Source organism: Salmo trutta, chromosome 37, assembly GCF_901001165.1.
Source record: "Salmo trutta chromosome 37, fSalTru1.1, whole genome shotgun sequence".
Lineage (NCBI taxonomy): Eukaryota > Metazoa > Chordata > Actinopteri > Salmoniformes > Salmonidae > Salmo > Salmo trutta.
The window spans coordinates 16,671,318-16,688,007 of NC_042993.1; the positions used below are offsets into that span (position 1 = coordinate 16,671,318).

A 16,690-nucleotide genomic window follows, 5' to 3' on the forward strand; every position below is an offset into this window, starting at 1 on the left:
CGATAGACCCTTTTCCAGCATATGACACACTGACAGCAAGAAGGACAACGCCATCTGCGCGCATTCAACAGAGCATACATTTACGTTTGTATTACTTATAAATAAAATAACTTGTTGGGGTTCTCATACGCTTACAACGATGTTTTGATTCTTGCTTGAACAGTCGCTAAGATTATTTGGTTGTGATCTTTGCAAAATAACTATTTTGGATGCAATAGTTGTTAGCTAGAATGCTAACGCTCGTTGACATAGGCTGTAGCAAAAGCTAGCCAAAATAGCAATTTTACTGGTTGAAGTTGAAGTGTTTTTTAAGTATAATGCAGTTGATTTGCGATGATGACACAAGCATTATATTAAGCAAGACATTCATACAAGGCTTAAAATCCAATTATAACAAAAAAGTAGTATGAAATGCACTCATAATCAACATGTAAATATAGGCTTTTTCCCCTGTGTTCTATAAGAACTTCCCCTTGTTCTGCCATCAATTTACGCGCATCGCCCTCGTGTGGCAAACACAGAAACGGGTCTATAGACACCTTTCCAGTGACATCATATCATACTATCCTCTCTCAGCCAGCGCTCCAACCAGCAGCCGAGGATTGGCCAATGGCCTGATAGCGTGAGCTCTGCTCACCGATGTGCTGTTCCTGATTGGACGGTTCAAGATACAGAGAGGGCGGGACACCAAACCTGCGAACCCGAGTTTGTACCTATCTCATTACCATAAAATATTTAGCATCCTCTGAAACCATCTGACAGGTTGGGTGGAATAATTGTCATGGTTTCGAATACTTTTCTTTTGGATTAACGGATATATATATATTAAATATTACTATGCCTACGATCTGCTAAAGTAACTGAAATAGGATGCTCAGTCTACGCCAGTAAATAGAATATTTGTTCTTTTTGAAATAATAATTGCTGAACTGTGATGAGATTTTATTGCGCAATTTATTCTATTCCATGATCTCGGCTACTTTTTGTTTTAGCAATTTAGTTTCAGGTTATAGGTTAGGAAACATTCTGAGCAGTGGTAATTTATTGAATGAGTTAGCCTATTCAGTTCAAGTAGCCTGGTATAACAATAGAATAAAGATGTGGACTTTTCTTGGAATTGCAAGTTTCACCTACATTTATAAGAAATGCGACGCAGTTTTGGAGTATGCTCACAAAGAGATAATCCTGGCGGCTGTAGTGTTCTTGGCAGTGGGGATGCTGCTATCCTATGTCAGGTACCACGGACATACATGCAAGGTACCCCAAATTCTACAATTACCGCTGGAACTTTTATTATCCCTACCGGTCATCAATACATTTATACCGAAACCCTCAGCTGTCAGGCACAGGAGTGGAGAGAGCGCTTCAAAGAACGTGAGTAATAATAACTGTAGAATCTGTTGAAGAACAAAAACAAGAAATAAGCTAGATTAATACGATTATTAATACGATTATTTAAATCTCAAACAATTCATTGAATGTTCATCATTGTTTGAGATTTAGCAGAACAGCTCTAATGAAGCCTTTTTGTTATAGCAAACCATACACATTTTCAAACACCATTGCAAAGTACCATGAAAATGCCAATTTAATGATTTGAATTAATTTCTCTCTCTCCCCACCCTCCTCACTTTCTCTCCAAACAGGGAGGTGGCAGGAGGAAAAGAATGTGTTCCTCAGGCATGGAGAGCCCCCCAGCAGCAGGGGACTCTCCTGCATCTCAGGAGCCGGATGTGATCATAGTAGGGGCGGGAGTCCTGGGGTCGGCCATGGCTGCGGTGCTGGCCCGGGACGGCCGGAGGGTCACTGTGATAGAGAGGGACCTGAAGGAGCCTGACAGGATAGTGGGAGAGCTGCTGCAGCCTGGTGGATACAGGGCCCTGCGAGAACTGGGAATGGAGGGTGAGTGTTCTCTGGAGCACGAACTAGAGATCTTTTACTGTGGGGTCTACGTGTAAAAAGGTGATAGCTTGGGGCAAACGACCAATGGGCTGACTCGCAACAAGCCCTTGCATTGAATGGGGGCTGTGCGCAACGAGCAAGGCTCACTGCAGGACCTATATAGGGCTTAAACGTTGTTTGTTTAAAGTGGGACCAAACAAACTGTAGCAAAGACACCTAAGTCCCTATGTAATGTAAAGGTATTCCTTTTTGCCACAGACTAAAGACCTGAGTTGAAGGAATAATGAAAAGTGTTTCATCACCCTTGCCTAACCCTGGGCTCTCCTCTCAGATTCAGTGGAGGGGCTGGATGCCCACGTGGTGAACGGCTATGTGATTCATGACATCGAGAGCAGCACAGAGGTGGAGATCCCATATCCCCAGGCAGACAGCAGTATCCAGTGTGGCAGGGCCTTCCACCACGGACGCTTTATCATGGGCCTGCGCAGAGCCGCCCTCGCTGAGCCAAAGTAAGGCTGGGAGAGAACCTTCACTATACCTGTTGGACATGTCATTACTATCACTAGGGCCACACGTTTGTTCCTGACCACATTACTTGACCAGGATCAACTCCAGGGTTTAGTTGTTATAGCCTGATTATGTTTTTCCTGGTCTGGTCATGTGTTCAGAAGAACCTGTCTCTATTAATACCATCACTATAACTACTGTTTCTTAATAACTGGTACTTTGCTCTCCCCTAGTGTTACGTTCATAGAAGGCACTGTGTCCAGCCTGGAGGAAGAGGATGGCTGTGTGACAGGAGTGCAGTACAGGGACAAGGAGACAGGAGACACAAAGGTCAACTCTAAGTTTGCGATGCAGCTTATACTCTGGTACTCTCCAGATAGCCGTTGCTGTGTAAAATAGCCCCATGCTGATACTTACAATTACACTTGACAGTATTTACACCTATTGATTAGCAATTCAGCAGGATCCATTGATAAGACAAGCAGTGTAACAGATGTGTTTTTAACTGATGTAATTGTGTTAACCTGTCCCATAGGAGGTCCATGCAGCAGTAACTGTAGTAGCTGACGGCTGTTTCTCAAAGTTCAGGAAGAGCCTGGTAGCTGGGAAGGCTCAGACCTCCTCTCACTTTGTTGGATGTATCATGAAGGTTTGTTCAAGTATTATGTTGAATGAAAGAATGAGCAAATCAATGAATCAACCAACATATGCCATTTAGCAGACACTTTTTTATATTTTATATATACTGCTCAAAAAAATAAAGGGAACACTTAAACAACACAATGTAACTCCAAGTCAATCACACTTCTGTGAAATCAAACTGTCCACTTAGGAAGCAACACTGATTGACAATAAATTTCACATGCTGTTGTGCAAATGGAATAGACAACAGGTGGAAATTATAGGCAATTAGCAAGACACCCCCAATAAAGGAGTGGTTCTGCAGGTGGGGACCACAGACCACTTCTCAGTTCTTATGCTTCCTGGCTGATGTTTTGGTCACTTTTGAATGCTGGCGGTGCTTTCACTCTAGTGGTAGCATGAGACGGAGTCTACAACCCACACAAGTGGCTCAGGTAGTGCAGCTCATCCAGGATGGCACATCAATGCGAGCTGTGGCAAGAAGGTTTGCTGTGTCTGTCAGCGTAGTGTTCAGAGCATAGAGGCGCTACCAGGAGACAGGCCAGTACATCAGGAGACGCGGAGGAGGCCGTAGGAGGGCAACAACCCAGCAGCAGGACCGCTACCTCCGCCTTTGTGCAAGGAGGAGCAGGAGAAGCACTGCCAGAGCCCTGCAAAATGACCTCCAGCAGGCCACAAATGTGCATGTGTCTGCTCAAACGGTCAGAAACAGACTCCATGAGGGTGGTATGAGGGCCCGACGTCCACAGGTGGGGGTTGTGCTTACAGCCCAACACCGTGCAGGACGTTTGGCATTTGCCAGAGAACACCAAGATTGGCAAATTCGCCACTGGCGCCCTGTGCTCTTCACAGATGAAAGCAGGTTCACACTGAGCACGTGACAGACGTGACAGAGTCTGGAGACGCCGTGGAGAACATTCTGCTGCCTGCAACATCCTCCAGCATGACCGGTTTGGCGGTGGGTCAGTCATGGTGTGGGGTGGCATTTCTTTGGGGGGCCGCACAGCCCTCCATGTGCTCGCCAGAGGTAGCCTGACTGCCATTAGGTACCGAGATGAGATTGTGAGACCATATGCTGGTGTGGTTGGCCCTGGGTTCCTCCTAATGCAAGACAATGCTAGACCACATGTGGCTGGAGTGTGTCAGCAGTTCCTGCAAGAGGAAGGCATTGATGCTATGGACTGGCCCGCCCGTTCCCCAGACCTGAATCCAATTGAGCACATCTGGGACATCATGTCTCGCTCCATCCACCAACGCCACGTTGCACCACAGACTGTCCAGGAGTTGGTGGATGCTTTAGTCCAGGTCTGGGAGGAGATCCCTCAGGAGACCATCCGCCACCTCATCAGGAGCATGCCCAGGCGTTGTAGGGAGGTCATACAGGCACATGGAGGCCACACACACATGGAGGCCACACACACGCCTCATTTTGACTTGTTTTATGGACATTACATCAAAGTTGGATCAGCCTGTAGTGTGGTTTTCCACTTTAATTTTGAGTGTGACTCCAAATCTAGACCTCCATGGGTTGATAAATTGGATTTCCATTGATTATTTTTGTGTGATTTTGTTGTCAGCACATTCAACTATGTAAAGAAAAAAGTATTTAATAAGATTATTTCTTTCATTCAGATCTAGGATGTTTAAGTGTTCCCTTTATTTTTTAGCAGTATATATATATATTTTCTCCCCAATTGGTAGTTAGTCTTGTCTCATCGCTGCAAGGCAAAGGTCGAGAGGCATGCGTCCACCGAAACACGACCCAACCAAACCGCACTGCTTCTTGACACAATGCCCATCCAACCCGGAAGCCAGCCACACCAATGTGTTGGAGGAAACACCGTACACCTGCCGACCGTGTCAGCACTCGGCCCACCACTGGAGTTACTACAGCACGATGGAACAAGGACATCCCTGCCGGCCAAACCCTCCCTTAACCTGGGCAACACTGGGCCAATTGCGCACTGCCCCATGGGTCTCCCGGTCACGGCCGGCTGTGACAGAGCCTGGACTCGAACCAGCATCTTTAGTGACACAGCTAGCACTGTGATGCAGTGCCTTAGACCACTGCGCCACTTGGGAGGCTAGCAGACACATTTTACCAAACAAACAAACAATTCATAGAACGCAGTCAGACTAATGTATTTCCTTTCTGTCCTCTCCTGTCGTGGTCAGAACTCTCCCCAGTTCAAGCCCCACCATGCTGAGCTGGTCCTGGCCAACCCCAGCCCTGTCCTCATCTACCAGATCTCCTCCTCAGACACCAGGGTTCTGGTGGACATCAGGGGAGAGATGCCCAGGAACCTCACTGAGTACATGGCTGAGAAAATACACCCACAACTACCAGGTAAGGGATTTCGGGTATACAGTATAGAGATTTAAACAGCATAGCTTTCCCATGTGTTCAACATCCTTTACATTGTATGGAGGGATGGAAGGATGGCCTCGGGCCTCGTGAGACTTAAGGGCAAACTAACCATATCCACCACCAATGTAAAGCACCCAAATGAATATGTGCTTGAGAGCTTCAACACACGAAGAGTAAAATACGGTATTACAGGTTGACATTCACTCTGTGTTGATTTAAATTCTTTATCCACCCATCTTTGTGGTGATGAATGTGTGACCTCTGACCTGACTCTGTTGTCTCTTCTCTAGAACACCTAAAGGAGCCGTTCATGGTGGCTCTGCAGAATGACCGGCTGAGGTCTATGCCAGCAAGCTTCCTGCCTCCGTCCCCAGTCAACAAACCAGGTAGGACACGAGTACTGACCACAGTGTTGGGCTGGATCCCCAAGGGCAAATGGAATAGGGTCCCATTTGGAACGCATCCTTGGTGAGGTTAATGTTGGCTGTGTGGAGTCTATCACACCATTATAGCATGGTAGATCAATGTTCTCTTTTAAAACAGCAATAAACCTTGAAACCCTCAAAATAAATATTAGACCAACTGCATTGCTCCATTTGTTATGATCATTAACAGTATATTATTTATCTTTAGGTAAGTAGATTGAAAGCCTGACCAGATCAGATATTTTGCTGAAAAAGATGGTCCCTCTAGCAGTGTAAATGTGTAATGTTAGTGAGGTGTGGACTGGGGCTAACATGGGCCTTTGTCCTGTTCCAGGTGTGCTCCTGCTGGGTGACGCCTACAACATGAGACACCCTCTGACCGGAGGAGGGATGAGTGTGGCCCTCAACGACGTCCTGATCTGGAGGAGCCTGATGAAGAACATCCCTGACCTGTACGACAACACAGCCATGCTCCAGGTAAACTCACATCCATAATCTCATCTCCCTTTATTATGATTATTATATTTCCATTACATTTTGGTCATCTTATCCAGAGTGACTTACAGTCAGTATTATGTTCATGATTGGACACTGGGTATTACAGAGAAGAGATAGGCAGTAGAGGGGTTCAGACAGAATGGCCGACAAGGGGGATATCTGGTCCTGAGTCAGCTTCCACCAGACCAGACTCCGCCACACACATTATCACTGTCTGAATGGCCTTGGTTGGAATGTGTATGGTTGTTTTGTGGAATGTGGGTCCATATTACATTGCAATCACCTGCTACCACAGAACTTTAGGGAGTTTTATATGTGCACAGGGCATATTGTTTCTGTAATCCACAGTGTTGTAGTAGTCAAAGGGATAGTTACAGAGCAATGTTAGGATATACTGTATAAGGCTGAAATGTAAAACATGTTCTTTTTATTTTTTTCATAATAGGCAAAGAAAAAATTCCACTGGGAACGCAAGTCATCACATTCCTTTGTGGTGAATGTGTTGGCTCAAGCCCTGTACGAGTTGTTTGCTGCAACAGACAGTGAGTCTCCTTCTCTGTCCTTTTTACTATCCTCTGCCAACACAGGATGGATAGAATGTCATATGTGGTTATGGCAAGTCTTTTGGTGCATTATAACGACATCATAATGCACTATACCTGTAGGATTTCATTAAATTGTTACCAATGTTTCTACTTCAATCATTTGTTTTCTAACGGTCCAGTACTTCTTCTCAGTAGATGTCCGTATACCTGAAATTACTGACACTAAACACTTAGCTAGGGCGATTATAGCAAACAGAGAGGGACATTTAAGAGATATTCAGCATAAATCATTTCTGCTGAAAGAATTTTTAGTGTTAAGCTGTGGATTTTACCAGCAGGGTACTACACTGAGATATAATCTCCTTCATGACTGACATGCATATTCATATCAGCCGTTTTGTGTTTGTGTCTTTCAGATTCTCTCCACCAGCTGAGAAAGGCATGCTTCCTTTACTTCAAGCTGGGTGGGGAGTGTGTCAACGGTCCCATTGGTCTTCTCTCAGTGTGAGTCTCACTAATGTGTTCGACACACTTCAAAACTCTTACAGTTGATCCTTGACTGTGTATGTCAATGCAATATTCCCCATTCAAAAAATATCCACAAATATGTATGTCAAATATTCACAGAGTGTACAAAACGTTAGGAACACATTCCTATTATTGAGTTGCACCCCCTTTCACTCTCAGAACAGCTTCAATTCATCAGGGCATGGACTCTACAATGTGTCGAAAGCATTCCACAGGGATGCTGGCCCATGTTCACTCCAATGCTTCCCACAGTTGTGTGAAGTTGGCTGAATGTCCTTTGGGTGGTGGACCTTTCTTGATAAACACGGGAAACTGTTGAGCGTGAAAAACCTAGCAGCATTGCAATACACACTCAAACGGGTGTGCCTGGAACCTACTACCATACCCTGTTCAAAGGCACTTAAATATTTTGTTTTGCCCATTCACCCTCTGAAAGGCACACATACACAATCCATGTCTCAGTTGTCTCAAGGCTTTAACATCATTCTTTAACCTGTCTCATCCCCTTCATCTACACTGATTGAAGTGGATTTAACAGGTGACATCAATAAGGGATCATAGTTTTTACCTGGATTCACCTGGTCAGTCTAGGTCATGGAAAGAGCAAGTGTTTCTAATGTTTTGTACACTCAGTGTATATAAATGTATACTGTATATGCACCTGTATTGACATTAGAGGACCACAATGGGAATAATGTCTCCGAATTGGGAAGCCTTAATGATCAAATTCAATCAATCAATCAATCAATCAATCAATCGTCTATGGTTTTAATTGGCTCTCAATCCATTCTATTCCCAGGTTGACGCCCCGTCCGATGACTCTGATTGGACACTTCTTTGCCGTGGCCTTGTACGCCATCTACTACAGCTTCAAGTCTGAGTCGTGGTTCACCAAACCCCGAGCCTTATTCACGAGTGGAGCTATCCTGTACCGCGCCTGTACCGTTATGTTTCCCCTCATCTACTCTGAGTTCAAGTACCTGGTGTACTGAGCAGTGATCTAATCTGAGCCCTAACCCGGTGGAACGCACACCAGCCTTAGACAACAGGGTCGTATTCATTAGTGCACAAACGTAGCAAAACATTTTGCAATGGAATACGTAGAAGTTCAGGTTTGCCCCTACCCTGTTTCTGCCTGTTTTCTTCCATTTAGTTTCTAGTGAATACGTTTACTGAGCAGTGCCATCACTGACCCCTGGTGGAGAACACACACACCACCAGCCTTATGGTGACATGACATACAAACAGTACAGTGACCTAAAGATACACTATGAAAGTGTAGTTAACTGTCAAGTGATTTTGGCTGTATGTATGATTTATATGAAACCACTTAGTTTTAGGCCAACAATTTATGCTTTTACTCGTTGGGTGTGGGGAGGCATGCCACTTTCTGTCCAATGATGTAATTTCTGGACAATGTTTCTATCCATTTAGGTCAGGGATCCCTTGTCTCAAGCGCACCCCTAGAGGCAAAATATCTGTAAAGCCTCTTTAATATTATACCATCCTATCACCACTATCAACAGGGATGCCATTACAGGTCTCTAATGTGACCATTATTCAGTGCTGAAGCCTTTGACCTTGATCACATGCCTTTCTTTATCTCTGCCTAAAGGTCTGCTCAATAAGACGTCTTCTGAGGACGAGGTCTAAATTGATGGTGACAATTATTTAGTAATGCCTTGTATATTCAGAATTTATAACCATGCATTTACGTAGTGTAACAGACAATGCGTAATAAGAGGTTTGCGTTAGCAACTCTAAATTGCAAATGTGACCAAATAACCAGCTGAATATACAGTAGGACTGACTACAGGTGTCTGTCTAACCACTTTGCTGCTAATTTCTTGTGGAAATTGAACATGAGGACAAAAAATGTCCGTCCTGCTTGAATACTACAGTGGTTGTCTTCTATTTCTCTTCATGCCAATGACTTCTTAAACCCGAAGCACTTACACAGTTGGTTCTTCCACACGAAGTGGAGTGTAAATGACGGCTCAAAAATACAGTTGGCTGTTTGTCTACCCTGATTCCAAACGGTGTCCTTATTTTGTTCTGAAAAAGTATGTTCCTTGTGCATTTGCAATTCTTTAACTGTACATTTACAATCAAATAATGTATTAAACTGTTTGATTGGTTCAAGTCAGATCGCCTGTCCTTAACTTTTGCCAAGTCATAGATTTCCTGCCTTAAAAAAGGGGGTTTATGTAACCGATGTGAAATGGCTAGTTAGTTAGCGGTGGTGCGCGCTAATAGCGTTTCAATCAGTGACGTCACTCGCTCTGAGACTTGAAGTAGGGTTCCCCCTTGCGTTGCAAGGGCCGCGGCTTTTGTGGCGCGATGGGTAACGATGCTTCGTGGGTGTCAGTTGTTGATGTGTGCAAGGGTCCCTGGTTCGAGCCCGGGTTGGGGCGAAGAGAGGGACGGAACCTACACTGTTACATTTACACATTGTGACAATGGATCCCCCCCCCCACCCCCCATCTCTGGTACTTGTTTAAAAAGTGATTCTTCCGTTGTGAACACCTGCTGGAATAAAAGCGTGACTTAATGCCTGTCTGAGGACTGCAGTGTCTAGAAGCCACTAGTGACACACATTCACCCTCCTGTGTGCCCGGAGGAAGAGGGGAGGGTTGCAACAGAAACAAATAGCACAATGAGATGGGAACATATTCAGGACCTGGGATAGTTGAATGTAGCTCAGCCACAAAACAAATCCCTGACCGATAGTCCACTGCGCCATCCATCTCTTCAGCATTTAGGGAGGAATTCATGACAGAATATTGCACTGTGTTGGTGAGAATATTTACTTGTAATTGTATTTTGTTTAATTTCTTGTTTAATAAATGAGCAATTATGCAGTTAAACTTCTGCCTTTGGAAACTGATGTTTTATCTTTACAATCGACCTACTTTTTTTATTCAATAAAACTAGATTAATGTTACCGGGGTAGTGACCAAGTCTTGAAAAGCACTACTACCCATGTCCACTAGGTGGCGCTCAATACACAATCAAAAAGTGAGCGCAAATGCAGGAAGGAGGGGATTGAAAGCAATACAAACCCAGACATGTCCCAGGTTACAACAATTTTATTGTTATTTATACATCAATAATACATTGTATTCCTGTAAAATAATTAGGAGGAATTATCCATGTTATTCTTTGTGACTTCATAGATACAAATACTGGTGTGGAAGACCAGAAAGGGGAAGGAAAGCTGCTGTGAAGTTTAAAATGTACATATTTTCTCTTAGTTCACAGTCTTAACAGTCAGTCTACCAACTAATGAAGACTCACCACTCAACAGAAGTTGTGAGGAGAGTTTAATTCTTCTTTGACATTCAGCCTCCTCATTCCTGGACACTACTCCCCTTTAGTTACACAGAGCATTAGTTTAGCTTTACCCTTAGTATTATAGCAGCAAGCTTTCTACTAACAGTTAACATGTGTTTGATTCTAAACAAAAAGTACTGTACAGCTACTGCTACTAGAAGTCTAAGACCCTGGTTTATAATGCTTTTAGACCGGATTCAAGTGCTAGAAGCAACCCACCAATCATATATGTATTTCTATATAGGAACAAATCTACTATTTTAACATGAATTTACAGGGTAATATACATATTTGTAACAGCTGAAATATCAGCACAAAAAGATCACTGTCACACAACAGAAACATATATAATTAATTATAATATATATAATCATATATATATATAAATAATATACAATTGTCATATGCATGTAAAACACGTCTCAGGCTTTTCAAATTATACCCAGAAAAGCAATTGTGGATCAAGACAAAGCTTTATGTGTCCTCTCTGATAAAGAGCCACGGACAGGCGAGGAAAAGCGCCAACCTGGATTATTTGAGGTCACATGACAGTAATTTGCATATTCCACAAATCTATTGCAACACATTACTGTCTACGAACAGTACACACGACTCCTGAGGGGCGCCGGCGGTATCTGAACTCACACGTAGTACACCCACTGAACAGAACATTATTAGCACGACGATGGGTAATATTCTGATTCTAGCTATGTGCTGTGATGGTGTTTGCTATGATGGTGAACAATAGGACTACAATACACAACACTCTATATGTAGTTCTTGCCTCAGAAGTAAACCAAAGATGTAAAATACTTTCCTCCCCTCGTAATAGTGTGCTCATCATCCTCACATCCTGCTGAGATTCTTCCTTCAGTTTTTGAACACCAACCAGAACTATGTTAGGTTCAACAGTCTCCTCTGAGAACAAAGGAATGCATGTTGTTTATTTTATTACTGGATCTCTCCACTAAAGGCCTGTAACACCACATATAGTAACATCCTACTGACTGACTTCAACCAAGTTCTGAGGGGCGGGGTTCCTTGAGTGTCTCAAAATTCAGATAATCTGGACTACGGCAGTTTCTCTCTCGCTCTCTCAATCCCAAACCTGAGCCGACATCATCTCCTGCTGAGGTCAGAGAGAGCGATCTGATTGCTCCGCCTTGGTTCTGCAACAAGGCATCCCTACGGTCTCTAACAAACCCACACATCCCCTGATGCCTCACAGTACAGCACAGGACAGGACAGTACACCTCCTCAAAGACGCTGCACACAGCTGTAACAAGATACACACAAGGTCATTCACAAAGAAAAGCTCTGTTATAACTGCAGTAGTAACGTATGAACGCACAACACACATCCTTTAGCTGGCTCCGTCCCGGGAGCCCCAGACAGTGGGTTGGAGCAGGGTGGTGATGTGCAGTTAGGTTTGAGACAACATTGCCATTGTAGGGATGTTTAGTCCTTCTCTTTTTTCCCGTGGTGGGTTTTGTTATTCAAAAGCCCAGATCTCAATGTCCTGTATATAGAAATCCTCCTTCTTGGAGAGCATGGGGTTGCCAAAGGTTTTACAGGAGTGACTCCTGCCGTGGTACAGGTCTCCATCCAACCACAGGCCAAACTCACCACTGAAACACATCAAGACAAACACATCACAGCATCTTCAGAGACTCAATCCAGACAGCAAGAACATCACATGCATGCTGCGAGTCTGTTCTGACAAACTTAAGACGACGGGCGCCATTTTACTCTTCTGAACGCACCTAGCAGTGACTGTGCAATGTAGACTAACCATAACATCTTAACTGACGACACAGTTTCAAAGTTTATTGCTAGATAAAACTTTTACATAAAAAAAAGAATAGCAGGTACGTACCTTCCACCACCAAAAGCTAAGGAGTCCATATCTCCTTTCATGAAGAACATGTTGTCACCTGTCCATTTGTACACCTGTCAACACAGAACAGAGCACGTCACCATCTGTATAGATATATCATTACAAACCCTCATGCCATCTTACATAAGCTCCTCATTGTCAAGAGAATCACCAATCAGAGAAGTCAACCTACCTCAAACTCTGGACAGAAGGTGAAGAGGAAGGTCTCTCCCGTGCCATAGAATCCCTCGCTGATTTTGAAGGGTTCGGACGCCAACGCACCAAACACCTGCAGCAACACAACCAACCAGAACACACCAGGTCAGGAAACAGACAGTACGGAACCATGGTAATCTATTACAGCTCAAAGGCCCAATCCTAACTTCAGATGAGCGTGCTTGTCTCACACTTTAACATAAACTATGCATTGATGTTAATGGAGGACTTCCACACAAATATGAGTTACGTGCCCAGATCTGGACTCAGGCCTAATAGAGAAGTGTTGCTGTCCCACTCACCCCACCATCACTGTCCCTGATGACCAACAGCACGGGGGTGTCCTGCCCCTGCATGGCCCGGTACAGGCTCTTGATGCTCATGCCATGCTTGGTAGTGCCATAGGCCAAGGTCCAGGGGTACCCAATGGTACGAGGAGGGAGGTTCTTGGCCAGCTGGAGAAATGAGGCAGACGCCATGGGGGGGGTGGAGAAAATAAACAGAAATGAAAGAGAGAAAAGGCCACAGACATCAATGGTCCATTACAGCTGCAGTGACCTTTTCCCACAGCTGGTTGTTAGAGAGTAACTGAGCTCCACACCCCCAGAACACAACAGTCTCAGGAGAACAGGTTAAGTGTCGACCACAGAGAGACCTACAATAAGAGCATAGCAGGCTAGTCATACACATTACTAAGGCGTCTTCCTTCGTTGCATGTCCTAACAAGAATCAATTTTTCCCAACAGCTATAGGCCTACATGCAAATATGCCTTTTTCCTGAATACTAACCCCACCTCATCCATTTTAAAACCCTAACAGACCTTATCTGAAAACCCCAACCATCCCAGTATTGTAATTCATAGAGATTCTCTGGTGAGGCTAAAGAACCTGCTGTCACTAAACAGATAGCTCCCCAGGGAGGGCCAGCACTCCTCTGGCTGAAGGTCAATCATGACCATGCTTTAGGAAGCAGCCTATTGACAATCAGTGTCAGTGCATCAATATGCCAACAGGTATGGATCAAGCCATTGTGAGTTACTACCTTCTCTATTTGCTGTGCCTCCAGCAGCTCGCTAGGTTCACTGAGGTTGGGTCTGAAGGTCTCAGGCTCCAGCTCCGTCTTGATAGAGGTGGCATGCTTAGAGTTCACCTCCTCCTTGGTGGTGATCTGAAAACACACAGACAACAGTCAGGAGGGGCTTAACTAGTAAGGGCAATGGGGTGTCTATCGCTTTACGCTATGTCCCAAATGGCATCCTATCCCCTACATAGTGCACTACTTGGCCCTGGTGAAAAGTGGTGCCCTTTATAGTGAATAGGGTGCCATTTGGGACACATACTGGGATGAACACTGTGCTAGATGTTTTCTATAGGCTAATAAACCAATACCAGGAGTGGTATGTGTGTCATATGATTTCTAAGCAGGTAGTTTTAAAGATCTGATATGAGACTTTATTCATCAGAGACAGGATTATTTACAGGCTAATATGAACCCCAGGAAACAAATAGTACAAGATAGGCCTACCTAATATAACAAATTAAGTCAACTGTGAAAATCATACATTTGGGAGCGATGGGTTTAGGGAGACCATAGACCAGACTCCTTTATGTCAGTAACACATAGTAAAGGTAAGGAGCCAGCCTTGGCTTATGAGAGCCTTAATGGCTCATAAAAACATGTAGGCTTCTCCAGAATTGTAATAACACTTGGAAATGTGCATTATATCCATATACAGAGGGCTAAATTGTACAATGTCTGAGTCTGGATATTTCTATAGTTAGCGCAATAGGAATGTTGGTTGGAGAAAATGCAAAACACAGTAAATAATGAGTGGTCCAGAAGGCCTATTTGTGATTTTCGCTGGACACACAGTGTTGGACTGTTTGAGTTCCAGCGGGGGTTGTTTATCTTTCTCCATAACAGACCTGATTGTAGAGAGCCTAGCCACTGGTGGCCTGACCGTGATCACGTTACAGTCCTGTTGAATTACCTGCATTGTCCTTCGCAAACAATCCTGCACCCACTTAATGGATTGAATAGAATCCCACTTCCGCCTACCATCTACCTCCCTCCCTTCCCCTCTCCCTCCAATAGAAAGCAGAGGCGGATGGGGAAGCAGTAGTTCCTCACTACCCAGATGTGGATAGATGAACACAGTTTGTGAGGAGTCCTTCAGAAGTGGAGGAACACAAATTCCACATTTGTTTGAGTTGAGAAACCTCAGGAAAATTCCCCTCCCTCAACAGAGATGGGCTACAACATGTTGTATTATGACTCACATTCTTTGTCTCTATGACAGCCTATCTAATTAGCTATGGCTAATAATAACAGTAATGAGGCCTTCTGGAAACTAACCACAGCAGTGGTCAGTGAGGAGCTGTGAGAAGTGGATATGCAAGGCATTATGGGAACTTCATGAAGGCATCAATTACCCTCCCTTCTCTACCAGGTATTAGTTGCTGGTTGCACAAAACTCTTCAAATTATTCTCATAGGGATTCTTCGGACAGTTGCTACACGAGGCTGCAGCATCATAGTGCTGGCCCATCCCAGAGACCTGGTCAAGGTTAGCCCAGGTCAAGGTTAGCTCAGGTATGACAACTGGGTGAGAGGCAAGAGGTCAGAAACACACCGAGGAGCTCTAACAGAGCCTGGCAGGGGCAAATCTAAAATGGCACCTTATTCCCTACATAATAGTGGCCAAACGTAGTGCACATCATAAGGAATAGGGTGCCATTTGGGACATAGCCTAGAAAAAGGGAATGGAGAGCTGGAGCTTTGCTGAGTGGGGCACCTGAAGCCGCTTGCAGAGAGATTTCAGATCTTCACTGTTTAGCGCATCGATCCGGCGGTGGTACTCAGTCAGTGACACTACCTGGGGGGGCGGAGACAGGAACAGGAAGTGTAACTCAGCTGCTGGCAATGGAGGAAAAAGGATGAGCACAGCAGAGGGAGGAGAGACAGTACATTTGAAGGTGGAGAGACCTGACATCACTGTCTATATTTATACATCTACCGGTATGTGATATTCAGGTCTCCATTAAATAGGCTTGGTTTAAAGTCTAATATTTGAACAAGAGGTGGTTGATATGAACCAATAGAATAGTGTTTTGCATGGTTGTGTAATCTAAATCAACACCACTAGTGGATGTTAGGACCAGCCAGAGGGACGAGAGGCAGACAAGCCATTCTGACACAGCCAGAACAAAAACGACTTAAACCAGAGAAGCCATACAAGGACATTCTTCTGATAATCTTATTCAATTGAGAGGATCCGTTGGACTGTAGGTGATACGACACCAGTGCACCGTAAAGCACTTGCCAGCCTGTTAGTGTACAGACATGTTGACTCTGTTGTACAATACCGTGCAAGTCAAATTGAATCACCCTTTTGGTGTAGCAGGACAAGAGCACAGATGAACTCCAAGTATTCTGATGTAACGATTTAATTTGCCAAGTCCAGAAAGCATATCAAAACACAGCCTGTCAGTATGTGTACTAACCCATGGAGAACAAGTCCCAGACAACCTTGCTTGACATGCTGAGCAGAGATGATTTACTGAGGACAAACACACACCAATAAGAGTAGTAGTAGAACTACTTAGTGATGGGGGGGTCAATACAGTTACATATCACAATATTATTTTGGGCAATATTATATTGATACTTTGACTCCAAGTATCGGGGGGTGGGTCCAAGTAGCTTTAGCTAGCGCTAGTTGGCTGTACCTGCGCCAAAACTCCTATAGCGTGTTCTGCACCTTCTTTTTAAATAATGAGCCAACATGTTTTCAGCACTTGTATTTACATGACTGATCAAAACTTGTTTTCTAATGCGCTCATCTCTCTGC

At 44.3% G+C, this 16,690-nt stretch overlaps 2 protein-coding genes across 6 annotated transcripts in view; one reads left to right on the forward strand and one right to left on the reverse strand.

Moving 5' to 3' along the window:
- The first annotated feature begins 649 nt into the window (after positions 1–649).
- LOC115177539 (squalene monooxygenase) lies at positions 650–9,561 on the forward strand. The gene is made up of 11 exons (XM_029738424.1): positions 650–1,374; positions 1,647–1,902; positions 2,234–2,411; positions 2,643–2,739; positions 2,945–3,058; positions 5,227–5,398; positions 5,710–5,805; positions 6,179–6,321; positions 6,788–6,884; positions 7,304–7,391; positions 8,215–9,561. The coding sequence occupies exons 1-11, from the start codon at positions 967–969 to the stop codon at positions 8,405–8,407; spliced, it is 1,842 nt and encodes a 613-aa protein (XP_029594284.1). The 5' UTR covers positions 650–966; the 3' UTR covers positions 8,408–9,561.
- Positions 9,562–10,486: 925 nt separating this feature from the next.
- The window catches only part of LOC115177542 (oxidation resistance protein 1), a 191,058-nt gene continuing 184,854 nt past the window's right edge, over positions 10,487–16,690 (reverse strand). For 4 of the 5 annotated variants that reach the window (XM_029738428.1, XM_029738427.1, XM_029738430.1 and 1 more), the window contains 6 exons: positions 15,635–15,715; positions 13,883–14,008; positions 13,143–13,295; positions 12,818–12,913; positions 12,625–12,698; positions 10,487–12,376 (listed from right to left, as the gene is read on the reverse strand). In XM_029738428.1, coding sequence (XP_029594288.1) covers positions 12,241–12,376; positions 12,625–12,698; positions 12,818–12,913; positions 13,143–13,295; positions 13,883–14,008; positions 15,635–15,715 — 666 coding nt within the window. In that variant the 3' untranslated portion in view covers positions 10,487–12,240. The remainder of the gene's footprint in view (positions 12,377–12,624; positions 12,699–12,817; positions 12,914–13,142; positions 13,296–13,882; positions 14,009–15,634; positions 15,716–16,690) is intronic. The other variant, XM_029738429.1, reaches the window with a different exon arrangement.

Coding starts and splice junctions, on each gene's coding strand:
- LOC115177539 (XM_029738424.1), top strand. CDS start 967: ATGATCTCGGCTACTTTTTGTTTTAGCAATTTAGTTTCAGGTTATAGG. Junction 2,412..2,642: donor GCCGCCCTCGCTGAGCCAAA/GTAAGGCTGGGA, acceptor GCTCTCCCCTAG/TGTTACGTTCATAGAAGGCA. Junction 3,059..5,226: donor TTGTTGGATGTATCATGAAG/GTTTGTTCAAGT, acceptor TGTCGTGGTCAG/AACTCTCCCCAGTTCAAGCC.